We start from the raw sequence: 18,008 nt of genomic DNA on the forward strand, positions 1-18,008 counted from the left end.
AAGCATTCCTGCTGCATGATAGACACAACTGTATTTAGCTAACATCGCTTCCAGTTTCTCCATCATGTAGATTACTTGCCAAGCAATCAGATGTACATTTATACTCATTAATGGTAAGAAAATAAATCGGGGGGGGGGGGGGGGGAAGGAAATAAATTCCATATTCTTCTATTTCACATGGGCAGTTTGCCTTTTCTTTAATTCAAACCCAAGCTTATCTGCTGATTTCTCCAGTGCAAATACTTTGGGGATTTTCACCTTAGGGAATTTCAGTGATAAAGAATCATCTCAAGCTTTCACTTGAGCCTGATGCCATTAGCCATCCAGGATATTATCCAGCAGAAGAAAATAAAATTGTCCATGAACAAATAGCTCTCAGCTTCAGCTTCTAGCATTCAGCCGGTCTGGGGAAGGTTTACAGCAAGAATAATTGACTGCCTCACAAAGGACCTGTATTAAAGGTCAGAATAAATTTACAGCAAAAATCCCTTTCAGGCTTCTCTGTGTTAAACCCCACTCTAAATCAAATTAATAGTCTTATGCAAATATAACTTGGAAGTTACTACTTTATTGGATTTCTGCTTTATTGGAATAATGATTTTGTTAACAAAAGAGGCCCAGAGCCATAATTTAAAAGGATTTTACTTGTCTGGCAAGATGCCAGCTGTTTTGTCAGAACACCATGAACCAGCTCATGTAATAAAGTCTTACCTATTTCTCTGCAAGTTATCATTTCTCTTGCCAGGTTTAAGATTTGGCTTAATTCACACTCTTACATTAGCACATTTTTACATTAACTTTATGCTGCACTACAGCATAAAGAGAAATAGCATAAATATTTCAGAGGTGCAAAGTTTCACTTCTGTTATTAAGAAGCTAAGACTGTGATTGCTTTGAGGCACGCTGGCTCTTTCCTGAGCTCTGTTTGGGTACAATGAGAGTAAGGTGCATTAGAGTAGCATATACACTGCTGCCATGCATTCAGGGAATACTGCAAGAACTGAATGATGGCATTTCTCCATGAAGAAATTCAGAACAAAACCCAGAAAATGAGCAACAAGCAAAAAAACCCCAAATGTAACAAAGTCATCAAATCAAGCACCAATCCACATTCAACTACAATTACACTGCATGAACTGAACTGACGACTAACACCTAAAACAATATACAGGACTGTAGTGCTGGTGAATGTCATTTTAGTGTTATTAAACAGATTCAAGAATCATTTTACAGTTCAGTTTCTCTATTTCCGCTTTCTTATGCCACTTTTTCCTCCAACAGCATTGAGTGCATTCACATATTTAACACAGTGCCAAAAGAAAGAAGTGAGAACAACCACAGGAACATACTACTTCTGCACAGGATGGGCACAAAGAAGTCCATAAATTAATTGTCACTTGTCTCAGACTTCAGGAATGCTTCATGGAATAAAGATTACGATTAGAAATTAAACAAGAAAATAAATAGGAGCTAAATTAGCAGGATCCATCTGCAGAGAGGTCTGTTCCATTTAGAGAGTAAACAAGCTCTTCCCTAAAATATGTGTAAACACAGCACAGCCTAACTGTTGTGGCATACAAATATAATCACATCGTTAACCTGCTGGAAAACACAAGCAGCAGTGCCACAAAGGTTAGGTGAACATATTTGGAGCTATGTTCTCCATAGAAAAATCAACATACAGAAGCATGATATTATACCCAGGAAAGGGGACCTAAGTATTTCGTAGAATTATTGCAAAGGCGAAATAATCTACTTCCAGTAGCTCCACCCTCCACTGCTTTAGTAAACCTTGTTTCCTCCTCACCCTCACCCTTGTTGGGTCAGTTGTTCTGTTGTCAACTAGCTGAACTGCTGCTTTCTAGGCTGGGTAATTGCTCCCTCTTACACCTGAAGTCACAGAACTAGTGGGAAAAGTCAACATTTGTGCAAAGAACCTAGGGAGTCCCAACCTTATTTTACACACATACTAAGTGCACAGCCTGACAGACTCTGCTGAGTTTTCAAAGAGGAAGTACTCACTGTGTGTCTTCTCACTCACCTCAGACAAACATCAGCAGTTAAAAGAGGATGCAAGAAAGGAAATGTCTAAGTGCAACAGGGCAGTCAGCATAGCTTAAAACCCTTAACAGGCAGAGTAGCATCTTTAATTTGGAGCAGTATCATCTTATAGACATGACAGGAACAAGTTCTTTACCATGAGGGTAGTGAAACACTGGAAAAAGTTGCTCAGGGAGGTAGTTGAGGCCCCATCCCGGGAGATATTCAAGGTCAGGCTCAACAAGGCTCTGGGCAACCTGATCTAGCTGAGGATGCCCCTGCTGACTGCAGAGGGGTTTGGACCAGATACCTTTGGAGGTCCCTTCCAACCCAAACCATTCCATGATATCACTTGATATGTGTATGTCTCAATTACAAAGCAAAAGATGCAAGACCATTATCCTGAAGTGGTTGTAATCTTAAAAACAAACAAAAAAAAAGTGACATATGGAACAGAATTTAATCAACTATGACTTCAATTCATGTCTTTATTTTCCTTTTTTTTTTTACATTAAAAAAATTACAACATAAGGGTTTGAAAAGCCAAGTAAACCTGATTTCACACACGCACGCACTTGCTAAGTCACAGGGTTCAACTGCTTGAAGTGATATTTTCTGATTCTCATCAGGATAGTTTATTAAACAATATACACATGAAGAGCCTCATGACAAAGCCAGACACATTCCCCCCCACCCCCCCCAATCTTTAAGATGTGCAACTGAATATGCAAAGATTCTTGTAGAACTTCCAGATTTCCCCTCAGTTACACGAGATGTGGTTTTGTTCGTCATTGGATATGTCCACCTAGAACTTCTCCAGTATCACACATCATCTCCCCCCAAGCAAAATGAGCATATTACAAGAGTATTGCACAGTTTTGTTTGCAGGGCCACAGATGATAGATGGACCCCTTAGTAATTTCACCCACCCACTGGTGTAAAACCTGATGAAGCTGGAATCCAGGTGTCACAAACAGTTACAAAGAAATGGAGAAGCAGGTCGCCAAGAAAAAGGAATTACAGCTCCTGTAGTACGTAAACTTTGTAATGCAAGGTTCTTCAGCACATTGAACTGCTTGAGGTGGGACAGAGCATCAGTGCTACTGGCGAAGCAAAAGCAAGAACAGGACAATTTTAAGGCAAGTCCCAAAACAGGGAGCTATTTACTTTCTAGGCACGATTTCAAGCTATGCATCAAGGCTCCTGCTTTATCATTTATATTGTCAGTAATTTATAGATTAACCATAATACAAAAAATAGTCTAAATGTCATTTTTAAGGAATCCACTTTGAGCTGAATTTCATTACTTACAGTTTGTGTTTCACTACTTGCAGATTTATAAACATTTCTTAGCACTACTGTTGTTTGTCAGGCCCACATAAAGCAGTTCTAGATCTATATTGCTCTCATTTCTTTATAGTCATTTTAGTTGGAAAATGGTGGAGTTCAAAATAATCCTTTCTATTGTAGATCCTTCTATATTTAAGCTCTGTTGTACCTGAGGATGAGGCACCCTCCCTCATCCCTCTCATGTCTTTGTTAAGAGATCATTAACAGCCTTCCTTCTATGAAAAGTCTGTACAATAAAAAAGGGGCAGAGCAAGACCTTACAAAGACAACGGTTTCAGTTAATTAACTCCAACCTGTTATACATTCATTTTAATCTCACACAGGAGGATACAGTCACTGGTCCCACTCATCCCTGCACAGAGGCCTAGATATATTCCTCAAACAGCTACACTTCAGTTCCTCTAGAACCAATGCATTAAGAACTGGAGATGTATATTGGAGAGCAGAACGTGGCCTGCAGCCATTACCTAAAAGTGTTGTTTGCTTAAGATTTAGAACTTACCTAAATGCTAAATGCCATGAAATTAATACTGCCAGAGATGAGACATGCTTTTGTGAGCCTGGGAAGACATTTGGCAGGGGTATAACAGTGCCTCTGATGTGTTATGCTATTGTGTGCACCATCCTTTGAATCACTTGCATATGAGGAATGTGTGCCTGAAGTGGGACACAAGAGTACAGCTCTGTTTATTAGGACAAGCTGAAATAGAAATTAAAATGGAACAAACCACTACTCCCTGAAAACTGGATTTAGAAGGCTAGGTCTCATTTGAGATCAACTTTCACCATACTGCTCCTCCTTATGATTGACAACTGCACCTAAGTATAAAAAAAAAAACAACCCACACAGGTAATTCCCAAAAACATTTATCAAATAAAAAGGGTCTAACAAAAATGGGTAATCTCATAAAATAAATTACAGTAGCATGACAACATTTGGCTTCTTTAGTGTGACCACGTGCTTTTCCTTTGCAATCTTGCTGTAAAGACCATCGCAGATCCAGTTTGTGTCTCTGAAAGTTAATGAGATGTCTGTGACAATAAATGTATAAAACTCTGCTTGCTACAAGCAAACATCTGGTCTCAGTTCCACCTGGTCACAGATCATATGTAGACAGCCTTCTCTGGCCCCAAATAAATATTATATAGTATTCTTGCAAGTTCCAGCATAATTAGACTCAAATAGAAAACTCAGATCCTCCTTTTTTTCCTCTCAGTAGAAGTCGCCTGATTCGAAATCCTGCAAAAGGATTGATCCACAGGAGTGAAGGCTGACCCCCAAAAACAGACTTCATTCCTTCCCAGCGTAGTCTCCTCTCCCATGTTGGCTTTTCACTCTTCAGTCTTTCGATCTCCTGTAGAAACAGATATGCAGGGACACTGAGAAGTCTGAAGTGTAGTCAAGTCTAACAGCAGTTAGAAAACTGATGGCTGTTTTACATTATTTAATGTACAGCCAGGGAGCTGAGTAGTTTCTTTACTTTTTAAGGAAGAATTTATTGGTTGGACTCGATCTGTGAATTGACTTGGTGATCTTCAAGGTCTTTTTCCACCAAAATGATTCTATAATTCTAAGATTGGGTAATTTAGCCCTGTGGGTACAGGGCAGAAAACTCAGAACATAAAATGTTGACAAGAAGGTTGGACTAACCTCTACCTATTCCCCCACTCAAACTAAAGGACAAAACGAGCAGGTGAGCTGATGTTATAGTAGAGGATCTACAGGCAGTAACCTACATTAGAAGTTGTTTACTCAGTTATGAAACAACCAGACAACAAGGCTTCCAGGAAGGCTCTTGTGCTGCAGTTACTGAAGCATTGTTTCGATGATGATTTTTCATACTTCCCACTAATGAAGGCTGGACACTCACCAATTGTATTTCACAGTTACTCTAGAGTACAGAAGTACACTTTCAAACAGTCTCACATAGAAAATCTGAACAGTCACAAGATGCAAATTCCTTTTTTCCAGTCAATTATCTATCACAAAACATCCTCATAAAATCATAGACTAGAATCACAGAATTGTTTTGTTTGGAAGGGACCTTTAAGATCATCAAGTCCAATTCAACTGTTAACACAGCGTTGCCAGGTCACCACTAAACCATGTCCCTCAGCACCACATCTCCATGGCTTTTCAATCCCTCCAGGGATGGGGACTCCATTGCTGTCCTGGGCAGCCTGGGCCAGGGCTTGACAACCTGTCTGAGGAAAAAGCTCCTCTCCTGGCACAACCTGAGGTTGTTTCTCCTTGTTCTGTTGCTTGTTCCTTGGAAGACCAGGACCAGTTCTAACTCCCACCTGGCTCCAACTTCCTTTTAGGGAGAGGCCTCCTCTCAGGCTCCTTTTTTCTAGGCTGAACAACCTTAGTTCCCTCAGCTCACAAGACCTGAGCTCTATACCCTTCACCAGATTTGCTGCTCTTTGGACATCACCTCAATGTCTTTGATGGAGTGAGGGGAAATCAAAGTTTAACACTGAAGATTGAAGGGTAAGATCCAAACTATGGTTATACTTTAATCCACGTATAGCAGAGTAGAGAACAGTGTGAAGTGTTGATGCAAGACAGATACTTTAAGTATGAACCTGAGATAAGCAGACATTTCTCATCACACATATCAGGAGTTTGTGACAGTTGAGAAGTCAAAGTCCAAACTGAAGCCAGAAGCTGTGCAATCTTAGGTGAAAACCTAATTATAAAATTCAAGTCAGAAAAGCAAATAATACAAGAATTTCTGTTAGAAAGCAAACCCCACAGAAGTATTTCAATACAACTATAGGTAAGAAAAATTAAGAGCTCTTTCAGATTTGGGGGTTTTCTCTACAGTAAGAGCCTCCCCTCATGCAAATAAACCAACACCTAATCACATCCTCCTAGAGTAATCATTAGAGCATAGAAAAGCAGAGGTCTTTACCGTTTCGTCATTGCATATTGAGTGGATTTGGGTGCCAAACATGACTGCAGTGAAAGTGAGAAACAGAAAACCCTCAAGGCACAAGAAGATCATCAGGATCACAGTAACAGGTGGGGAGAAGTCACTGCATTCTGTGAAAACCATACATGTAAATAAATTAATACAACCAATACAGTGTGTTCAAACTGAGACATCTTCTCTGCGATGAACAGCAACAAAAAGGTAAATATCTGACACTTAAAATAAGATTTCACAATTAACACAAACTTCTCACTTTCAGCACTGCAGTAGCTTAATTTGCTGCCCAAGGAAATGAAGACTTCTAAGGAAGTAACCCTTTTGGCTTCCTACAAATCACGTGGTACTGCATTACTGCAATCCTGCTGCAGTATTTCAAGGGTATCAGATAAATGATTGTACAGGAGGCAATTTAAGTACTCAGAACTGCACAAATATAAAGGTGAAAGCAGGCTGATGTTTCAGTGTAAAAGCCATTACCACTGTCAGCTCTGACTTGCTAGTTAATCCAGATGTTCCATTTTGCTGTGATTGCTTTATTATGGGTTTTTTTCAATTCATCACACAAATTAATCAGGTTCTAACTTCCACTTACAGTCAGACCTCTGGAAATCCTTTGATTAACTAATGAACAAAATTACAGAGAAGAAATGGGATAATATACAGGAAGCTGAATGTTTCAAGTGAAAAAAGGACTACAATTCCATCCTTTTAATGGAATATGTATCGAAAACCACTCACATGGATTCCCCTCTTGCTTCAAGTACCAGGGATAACATACAATCAACCATCTTCTGTCAAAACCCTAAGATCAGAATAAGCTCTGGCACATTGGAACATTAAGAAATGCGAGTCAGAGGCCTAAATAAACAACTGGGACAGTTCAGGACATTTCTTTTCTACAGGAGCCCCACAGCTGGTTCTAGTATCAGAATGAGTGAGAAATTAGTTTAGGTTTCAGCTGTCGTTCACAGAATTGTGGTGGGACACACAAAGCCCAGCTGGCAGCTTCAGTTAATATAGTGCTGAGGTGGTTAAGGACCAGCTGTTTCCTTCCTATTACTGAGGAGGTAAAATTTTACTATGTGGAAAGGGAGTGAGAATGCCCTTGACAACTACAGCTCTTCCAGCAAAAGACTAAAGGAAAGGAAAAAGAGAGACAAAATATTTTCAGGACTTCACTTTAAAAAGATTGAAGTCCTGTAAAAATGGGACTGAAATAGGAGGGATGTTATGACTTTGCCTTAATATCTGCTAGATTATGACAGAGAAAGTTAAGTATTTGCTTACCAGTCCACTGCCCTCGGACACAGGAGAAAAACTGAAACCCACACAGTACGAGTGCATGAGCTGAAATTAGGGCTATGTACATCTGGAAATAAGAAAGAGTGCTTATTCTTGACTGCTGCCAGGTAGTAAAGCAGACATTCCTTTCAGACATTTCCCATTTCAGCTTAATTCAATACAATGATGTAAAAACAAACTCTAATTAAGCTTGAATCTAAACCCGTGGGCAACAATGAAAGCTGAAGGATTAGCTCACAGTGCCATTTCACTAATTGTTACTATCTGAAACACAACAAAATTATGATAGTTTGAAATAACAGCACTTTACAAGATTAAAATGAGCAGGAGTAGAAATATCTTCCTGCTTGGAGAATATCCTGCACAGAAGGGAAATAAAACCACCACCACAAAACAACTCAAGCCATTACTCAGTCCTAAGCACAACCAGAACGGTTACAATCGAGGCGGATTCATAGTGCGACCAAGCTGCTGCTGACGTTCACTTACCGTAAACAGAACAAAAAATCTCTGATTCTTCTCCCCCACACAATTATTCACCCAGGGACAGTGGTGATCCATCTTTCGAATACATCGTTTGCAAATGCTGAAGGAAAAAGAAAAGAGAGTTCTGTTGAGAAACAACATTTGGTGTTTTGATGTAGAAACAGAAACGGGGGTAACCAGTGGTCATACGGTGATGTGCTGAAATCTTTCCTGACAAACTGCAAACAGTGATTTTATTTGCATTTCTTTAAAGAAACTGTTTGCTCCCTTACAACTCAGCTGCTGGTTGCTGCAAAACTATGTACGTAACATATTCTTCATAAAAGGAAAGTAGCATTATCATGAGAATCACAGAATGTCAGAGATGGGAAGGGACTTACAGAGATCGAGTCCAACCCCTCTGCCAGAGCCGGATCACCTAGGGCAGGCCACACGCAAACACATCCGGTTGGGTTTGGAATCTCTCCAGAGAAGGAGACTCCACAACCTCTCTGGGAAGCCTGCTCCAGTGCCCCATCACCCTCACAGTGAAGAATCTTCTCCTCATGCTGAGGTGGAACTTCCTGTGTTCCAGCTTCTATTTTTGTGCTATGACTGGGGCACCAGCGAAAAGAGACTGGCAACTTCATCTTGACACCCACCCTTCAGATATTTATAGACATTAATAAGGTCTCCTCTCAGCCTTCTCCTCTCAAGACTGAACTCAGCCTTTCTTCATAGGAGAGATGTTCAAGTTCCTCAATCATCCTCACAGATCTCTATTGGCACTCTCTCCAGGATATCCCTATCCCTGTCCCTGTTGAATGTGCTCTTAAATTTATCTTGTCATACTGATTTGGTACACCACAGAGAAACTACAACCGTTAACTCTCCACACCATTCCTCATGCAAGCCACTCAATACATACTCAATACACTCACTACTAAGAGAATCAATGTACATCCAAACAGAATCAAGCAAATCACTGACTTGTTTTAGACACTTGTGGCACTGAATGAGCAAAGCTTCAGCTCTTTCTAAATTCAGTATTTAAAAAATCCCTTCCCTTCTGGAGAAGCTTTTTTTAGACAAAGTAATTACATCAAATTTACAGACTTTCAAGTTGTAAATTCAATTTGTGAATCAGAAAAAAAAAACACCAAAAATGCACACTTTCAAGAGAAAAATTGTCACTGTTGAGATTTCAACTGGCCATACAATTCTAAAAGGATGCAATCAAAGCTAAAGAACAGCTTACAAGGTCACACTTCAACATAAACAAAAATATTGGAACTGCAAGCAGCACAAATTCTTTGCCTGCTTGTCAATGAATACGTAAACACTACTGTTTCTTTTCTAGTTCTGCAACTAATTGCTTAGTTTCTGCCCAGGTTTGAGTCAAGGTTATTTCCAGAAAGAAAAGTCAAATATCTCAATAACTCCATTTTACATCTGCTATAGCACCAGAGGGTTCACTCCTCTTATATTCAGGTCCATCTGCAGCCAAACATGAACATCTATGCATGAGAAACAAACGACTTCCAGCATGTGTTGAAGTTCTTCCATAAATCAATAGTTTAAATAATGCTGATATTTCGTCTTCCTAGCTTTGTACTTCAGACAGCCACACACTCCAAGTGTTCCAGATTTTCCTGCAGAACAGCCAAATATTAAGCATTTTCGTTTCAAACTAAAAGATGCAGGCACTGTTATTAAAAATCCTTTGGTTTAAGGCATGCTTATCTGTGTATAGTATCTATGGGTGCTGTGGTGACAAGCCACGAAGCAATGCTTAACTATTGTCACTAGAGTGAAGAAAGGAAGTGTGTGTGGGGAAAAAAAAAAAAAAAAATCAATGCTCCAAGGCATAAAATAATTTCTAAGTCATCACATAGGCATGATTCTAAGGCAGTTCAGCAAGAGGCAGAACATACTCCTGTGCATGTTGTATGAAAGAATCACAGGTCTCCCACTGCTTGTCTGAAGCTTCTTTTGCCCTGAGCTATCATAACCCAGCCCCTACATTCCCACTGCCTCTTATTTTATGGACATTAAAGATGATTCATCTTCTCATGCAAATTACTCTTTAAATAGAGCCAGTTACATATGAAAACCCCAGCACCATAACTAAACATTGACATCATTCTCTCGTGAAGAAACAGGTATGGTTCAAGAGAATGCATTTAGAAAGCTCTCCAAAAGACTCATTTCACAGTCTGCTGACTCTTAAGTTCAGCCTCTAGGTAGTTTCCCAAGCTCTGTGAAAGGTGAGCTAACTTCAGTTACCACAACCATGCCAGTTTCCTAATGTAACACAGAATATTTACTCTCACTCTAAAGAGAATATTATCGTGAATTGCTGAGTAAAATCATATCCAAACTCAATCAAACCCAACACTGGAGAATGTGAGGTGGGCAGGACTCACATTTGCTCATTCAGTATTTCTCACAAGCCCACGCAGAGCTCTTCAAGACATCAGATGTCTGGAACCTTGCCTTCATTTCTAATCTCATCCCATAATTCACCAAACACTTCCAGCCAGCTAACTCACAGAAATGCTTAAAGCAGTGGTTTGCCTTCTTCCTACCCCTGTCACTTGTATTGCAGTCCTTCCTCCGTCCAAGCACAGATGTTTGTGTGGCAAGAGTTTGGGGAAGTCACTCCATTAGCTGCAACCTGGGTCATTTCACTGTGCATGAACACTCACTCAAGAGGAAGGGGCAATATGGTAGTGAGAATAAGCACCTCTGGACAAGGCAAAGTCTTCTGCAGCGTGGCAGTGATACTGAATGCACTCAGGCAACTGCGGCTGCAATTACCTTTTGAATGCCAAAGATAACATTCAGAAACACACAGCTAATGGCTTAAGAGAACTGGTCTGGGTAACAGAAATTCATAAACATCCCAGTTGTTTCATCATGAGTAATAGTTTTCCCACACACAAACACAGGCACCCAGAATAGGCTTGAGATAAGGACAGCTCTGCTCCTTCAGTGGAAATGAAAGAGTATTCACACAGGATAAGCCTATTCCTTACACTGAAAATGTTAACTGCTTAGTAAAGTCTCAGTTTATTTTTAGCTGTAAATAAAAGTTTTTTGTTCTCCTCCTCATCACTGAAGTGAATTATGAAATAATTTTCCTTCCTCAGAAGAATTTCTGCTGCAGTGTTGCACAACAATTTTCATAACTACACCATAAGAGTCTCTTCTGTTAATAATTTACTACTCTAAACATGCACTGTGGCTTTCAGTGTTAAGTATTTCCCAACAAGAACCAACTTCAATTTCCATTTTCAAGTCTCTTCTATCAGCAAATTGCCTCTGTGACTACTGAGACTAGACCACCCTTTTGATGTCCTTGGAATGGGTTTGTAAACCAATCAAAAGTTGGCAGTATAATCAAAGAAAGCTTTCTTTTAGTGCTAAATCTATGGCAAAGAATCAGATCCTGGCAGCTGGTTTCCAGCCCATGTACCTGCCTGTGCAGTATGCATTAAACATTCAAGACACTGCAAAACAATTCTTTGTTTTATTAAAGTTAACAGTAACTACTAGTAGTACACAAAGTATGAGTAATAGAACCAAAGACAATTAAAATATAAATCCAACTGCTGAGAAACACATAACAGTTGGCTCACAAAAGGGAAACACACACACACTGACTTTCAGATATTCTGTGAAGCCACTGTGCAAACACCAAAATGCATCCTTTGTCCTAGTGGGGAACATCTCACAGCATATTTTACCAAGGTATGAAAAATAAAGCAATTCACATGACATGTGGAGGTAGATCCCAGTGGTTAGGGAATAAAAAACCCTATGAAAGCATCACAGATTTCCTTCACTGCAGACACTAACCATTCTTGCTCTGCTTTAATGATAAATGTTACTCAAATTCTTGCTCTAAACAATGTATTTGGAGTCTCTAATTAATGTGTTGTCATTCTTCTTCCACAAAGAATTAACTTCCCAATCAGCATCACCATAATTGGGACTAGAGGTTACTGGAACATCCAAGGTCAGAGTGCCTGTAAGGGTGATGGCCCAGATGCACCCAAGGGATTCTGCAGGGCTGGTCTGAAAGCTATAAAGTTGTTAGCTCCAGGTGTAACAGGTAAGCACTGTCCACACAGAGCTGTGAGCTGTATGGGCTCTAGGCTTTCCAAAAGCACAGCTTTTCTGCTCACATGCGAAGTTCAGCATAAAACGTCTTCATTTAGTGCTACTTCCAAATTCATAAATCCTATCAAAATGTGGTTAACACTTTACAAAGATACCTGCAGAGTCTCTGTAGGAAGCAGCCTAAATCTGAGATGAGAAAATTAGCAAGATCTACACTCAGCAGATGCTCTCAGGTGTCCCTGTACATTCCATGAACATGCTGCCAGGACAACTGAGCAGACTGCACAAAGCTCATTTGGATCCCCAGAGATGAACAGCTTATGTTCTGCTGCAGGAAAGCAGCTGCCCTGCTTCCAGCCTCAGGCCACTCTGCAATCAGGACAGATTGCATGCATCTAAAACTCTACCAAAGCTACTAAGGCCAGCCAGAATCAACTCTTTGCACAGGAAGGCAGGGTTGGTACCTGCATCCACACAAAAGCTAACCCACGATGCAGATAAACTCATAATTCCATACTTGGCTATTTATGCATGAAACTTCTCCCTTCACACTCCAGATACAAAAACCCACTCACATCTGAGAGAAGAACAAGGCCTCAGTGCCAAGGCTGAGTATTTATAATGGAAATAACTCCTCAGCCATAACTTTCACACAGAGAAGTGCCACACTCCGAGACATTTGATTTAGAAACCACAAATTTACAAAATAATTTGAGAGTCCTGACAAGACTTCACTGTTCTTTCGATGGGCACTAGCTCACAGACTTAAATTTCATACACCACACAATTCAATACACATCACTCCTCACACCTAGAGAGAGCCACCAGAAACATTTACATATTTATGTAAGTCTCAATTACACAGGCATATCTATTTTCAACCCTCACACAATACACATTACAAATGCATATCTAGTGCCTAAAAACTCAAAAGACTGAGAATTAAAAATGGATGTATTTACTCTCTCTTCCATAGCATGTTTAGTTCACATTATCATCACTTCTGTCCTTATTAAACTGAATCTTAATCAAGCAGAAGTGCATTTAACCAATTATACACACAGCTTTGGGAAAATCATCTGCCAATTCACATCTAACTTCATATGACACACTATGAAGACAAGAAGACACAAATTCAAGTGACAATTTCAAAGTAATCTGTATTTTCTTAATTTAAGATTGCAGGAGTCCTTTCTTAAATCAGCTTCCATCAGAAATGTCCTTGAGATTCATGCCTTTACTTTACATGGACACAACAATTAGAATGATGCACAGGAACAAAAAATTCACAAATCAAAATGTATTTAAGACACCACAGTACGATTACATTTAAAATCTCGAGTCCCTGCTTCTTTCCCATCTTCCACATCCATTTTTGCCCACAATATATCTATAAAATACCCTGCAATGCCTGAATATATCAGAACCATTATTCCAAGACTCAACATATAACTATTTGAAGAGCACCATGGCCTACCTGCAATGGTGTGCACGTTCAGGTTTGATACTACAGCACTTTGGACATTTGTAGATCACTTCTCCTGGTTTCAGTTGTAAATTATCCATGTATTCTTTAGTGGCATTTCCTTTGGGTACAGCCCCCTGAAATCATTTCAATTAAAGGAGAGAAAGCTTCTTAAATGGTATGAGAGCATTTAAAAACACATTTTATAGGCTTCATACCAGTAATCTCAGAATAACTGCTGAAATAAATTCATTTATTCACAGCTAGTCCACCATAAGCCAGAATCCTTTCCAAATGGATAAATTACCTCTGCTTGACCTCAAACTCAGCTTCATTTCAGCACCACTCATCTCTGACCAAATATTAGCATAATTCTGATAGATTCTACCATCACCAGCATACATAAAATGAAGAGGAAGACATCTTTACACTGCAGTTACAAAGCACTACAGGTACAACTGAGAAGAGTAACTGAGAAGTGCCTCTAAACAAGCACTACTTAAAGCACCATACAATTGTGATGTTTGATTATTAGCCCAAGCCATCTTCAAAATCAGCAACAACTATTTGAATTCTTTTATTTCAACCCTCTAAATTCAAGACTTAGCTACCTATACTTAAACTTTTAGCTTGGACACTACCAGCATGAACCACCTACATCCTTTATCCTACATTTAGTATGCTCTGCTGCCTTCTGCTACTGGGGAAATTTGGGCAGTGACATGGTAAAGGGTCAAAGAACTGATCCAGAAAAAAAATAACCCATCAGGAAATTATATTTTAGTGGTTAGTTCTCTGAGCGATTCACCACAGAGCTGCATTAGTGACTGTTTCAACACAACAAGGAAGATGATGAATGGACAGGAATATTAGTCAGGATTGCTTCTTCCAGTAACAATATTAATCTAGAGCCTCATGAGATTATTTTCTTCTCACAAATCTAAATTCTAATGGGCAGTGCCACTGTTACCTTGCTTATTTATAGAGCTAAAGGCTTATCTGTGGCAGAAGTGATTGTGAAAGGAACTGGGAAGTGAAATCAAATTGCAACGGTCTTTCTGAACCAACTCCTGCAGCTAGCACTTAATTTCACACAGGGATAACCTTCTTTGGGTTGTACAAAATCTTTTGCAACATTCTGTAATTATTTCTCATTCTCAGTAAGTTCACTGGCAACATCAGCCTTTTATACAGACACCTTAAGGAAGTTTTTGGGACAGGATTAAGAAATCAGTAGGCACTTCGGATTCAATTGCAAAACACCTCTCTACTTAAATATCAAGCTTTTGTTGCCTGTGGCCTGGAATAACAATCCTGTGCTTGTATTGTCCCAGACATAGCCCAAGTTGTGCCCTAGATGGACTCTTTGCCTAAGTGGTGCTTCAAACCTGAGCCAGCTGGCCTTTGGAGAGGCACAAACCAAAAAGTGTTTGTTAAACACTCTCATGTTTTATTTCTGAAGTGGTTTCTGCAATAAAAAATGTTCTCACTGAAGTTAATACTTGGGTATAAATATGGTGAATTCTCTCAGAGAGAGCTGCTAAAGCACAGATTTACCTCATTCCAGTTACACTTATGCTTCAACACATCTCACATTCACCTATCACTAAGGCTGGTAAATTCAGCCCATGCTTTTAGCATTGTGCTGCTAAAACCATGCTGTATGTCAAAAACATCATTCATAGCTTCTGACGGTCAGAATTCCTTTCAATGAAAAACCTATTTTTATAGTTATGAGTAAATTTGATTCACATATGTTTTGAGGCAGTTTATTCCTTTTTTTTTTTTCTTTCCCTTCAATCTTAGTTTCTACCACACAGTTGTGTCTTCCATTCTGGGAGTCAGCAGGAAAGGAGTGGATTAAAAACAGTAGTGAATCATCTCAATTGTTATCATGTTCTATCCCTGAAGAACCACGTAGGTCTAAAAAGACACAGTTTAACCAGGCTGTATTTTTAACCAATCTATCCTTAAATCATTAACTTTTTGAGCTGTCTGAGCTTGAAGGAGTCATAACATTTCATCACTGGGCGTGGGCTCAGATGTAAATCAAAGACCTGGAAAACCATTAACTACTACACCCTGCTGTTTTTTTGAACACTCCCATAACTTCTCTTCTCTGATTCTGTGTCACTGTCTCAAAAACCTGGAGAAAATAGATGTTTCTCCTCTCACCTCTCTCTCCCCAGATTTACTTCCCCAGAAGAGTAATCGATTTTAGTATAAAATCAATAACTTGAAAAGTCCTAAGAAATGAGTATTTACACCATGTAGGTTCAACTTAAATCCCCCTTCCCACTGATTCCAAACACCTAAACAAAATAATGCAAGATTCATGTAGTTCTTTCTTTACACCACTATGTGACTGAGGTTCTTCCTCATGTCTAACTATTTCATGTGCCACAAAAGACAAATTTCAGATGATAAGACAGGATGCAGCTAAAACTTCTCATGAAGTTTTGAAAATATATCTGACAAAACCCCCCAACAAAACAATAGAAAAAACTAAAACTTTATGAGTTCATTACTAATGAAGTTTATTAACCTGGTTTAATATTCTCCAAATAAACTGTATTTCTCATGAGCCCATCTCTCCCTCATGAATGAATTTTATATTGCCTGCTCAAGTAAAAAATTATTTATGGTCTCATTAACAGAACAATAGGAAAAGTACAGATATCATCCCTTCTTGAATCTAACACTACTTTTCCTAGCAGTAGAAGGCTGAGACCACATCTCCAAGTTTCTCTGCAGATGATGAGGCACAGGAGAGAAAACCCAAGGTCAAGGAAGGATTGCATACTTACTGGATCAGTTAACATGGTTCTCAGATGCGATGACAAAGCTAGCACTGCCAAGCAGTTAAAGAGAACGCCGTTGATCACAGAGTACCAAAAGTCTTTGGAAGGCAGCAACATGACAAAAGTCACTACAAAGTCTGCATAGACAACCAGAAGCCAGGTCATTATAGCACAGACCATACCACAGCCATCTCGGATGAACCAAACCCTCTCTGCCATGTCAGCCTCTGAGGAAGAGGAATCGTAGCTGTCATTTTCAGCAAGAAGCGGGTGGTGGTCGACATCACGGAATCTGTGCCCTGATGACTGCATGGTTTTCTGGCCTTGCCCTGCAGGAAGCAAAGACACCATTATTATGCATGAGGAAACTCAAAATGCAGATGGCTCTCTCTTCTTATTTCTGCAAAATGAAATACAGATTACTGAGACTTATTTTTTCAAACCCTGAACAAGTCTATGGCTATATAAACATGAATTATTTCCGCCATCAAGAAATAGTCACCTACAGCGTTTCCTCCACAATTTTGTAAACCTTTTACTGAGTTTTATAATTCTCTAACTTTTTTATTAATCATTGTGTTGGCTTTGTAATCATTGTATTGGATTTGTGTGGCAGAGTTTTGGTAGTAGCAGGGCTGCAGGGGTTGCTTCTGCCAGAAGCTGCTAGAAGCTTCCCCCATGTCCAACAGAGTCAATGCCAACTGGCTCTAAGATGGACCTGTCACTGCCCAAGGCTGAGCCCATCAGCAATGGTGGCAGCACCTCAGAGATAACATATTTAAGAAAGAAGGAAAAAAATCCCTGTGGAACTGCAGTTGGAAAGAGGATGTGAGAGAAACAACTCTGCAGAGACCGAGGTCAGTGAATAAGAAGCAGGAGGTGCTCCAGGCACTGGAGATTCCCCTGCAGCCTGTGGTGAAGGCCATGGTTGTACCTCTCCAACTCTTGGAGGTTCACAGTGGAGCAGATATCCACATGCAGCCCAACACCAGAGTACATGGACGACCAAAAGAGGCTATGACCCTGTGGGAAATCCATGCTGAAGTAGACTCCTGGCAAGACCCCATGGAGAGATGGGAGCTCATGCTGGCAGGTTTGCTGGCAGGACCTGTTACACCATGGGGAACTCATGCTGGTGCACTCTCTTCCTGAAGGACTCCACACAGGGGTTGGAAGGAAGCTCTGGAGATCATCTAGTCCAACCCCCCCTGCTATCACAGGTACACCTAGACCAGGTTGCACAGCAATGTATCCAGGTGGGTTTTGAAAGTCTCCACAGAAGAAGACCCCACCCCGTGGAAGGAATCTGTTGAAGTGGAACTGCTGGAGCAGTTCAAGAAGCAATGTTGCCCATGGGAAGGACTAACACTACAGAAGTTAACGGAGGACTGTCCCCCACCCCCGGAGCAGGGAAAAGTATAAGGAGCCCTCCCCCTGAGGAGGAAGGAGCAGCAAGGATGATGTGTGATGAACTGACTGAAACATCCACTTCCCATCCCCCTGTGATGCTTTGGTGGGAGAAAG

The 18,008-nt window shown here is 40.1% G+C and overlaps 1 protein-coding gene across 1 annotated transcript; it reads right to left on the reverse strand.

Moving 5' to 3' along the window:
• Positions 1-4,560: 4,560 nt before the first annotated feature.
• On the reverse strand, positions 4,561-16,796 carry ZDHHC7 (zinc finger DHHC-type palmitoyltransferase 7). Its single transcript, XM_054389678.1, has 6 exons — positions 16,491-16,796; positions 13,696-13,820; positions 8,118-8,214; positions 7,614-7,695; positions 6,306-6,436; positions 4,561-4,745 (listed from the first exon to the last, which is right to left on the reverse strand). The coding sequence occupies exons 1-6, from the start codon at positions 16,794-16,796 to the stop codon at positions 4,569-4,571; spliced, it is 918 nt and encodes a 305-aa protein (XP_054245653.1). The 3' UTR covers positions 4,561-4,568.
• Between the last annotated feature and the right edge of the window lie 1,212 nt (positions 16,797-18,008).

Source organism: Indicator indicator, chromosome 19 (genome assembly GCF_027791375.1).
Source record: "Indicator indicator isolate 239-I01 chromosome 19, UM_Iind_1.1, whole genome shotgun sequence".
In the NCBI taxonomy this organism is placed as follows: Eukaryota; Metazoa; Chordata; class Aves; order Piciformes; family Indicatoridae; genus Indicator; species Indicator indicator.

Coding starts and splice junctions, on each gene's coding strand:
- ZDHHC7 (XM_054389678.1), bottom strand. CDS start 16,796: ATGCAGTCATCAGGGCACAGATTCCGTGATGTCGACCACCACCCGCTT. Junction 8,215..13,695: donor GAACGTGCACACCATTGCAG/GTAGGCCATGGT, acceptor TTTTTCCTTCAG/CATTTGCAAACGATGTATTC. Junction 4,746..6,305: donor CAATATGCAATGACGAAACG/GTAAAGACCTCT, acceptor CTGTTTCTACAG/GAGATCGAAAGACTGAAGAG.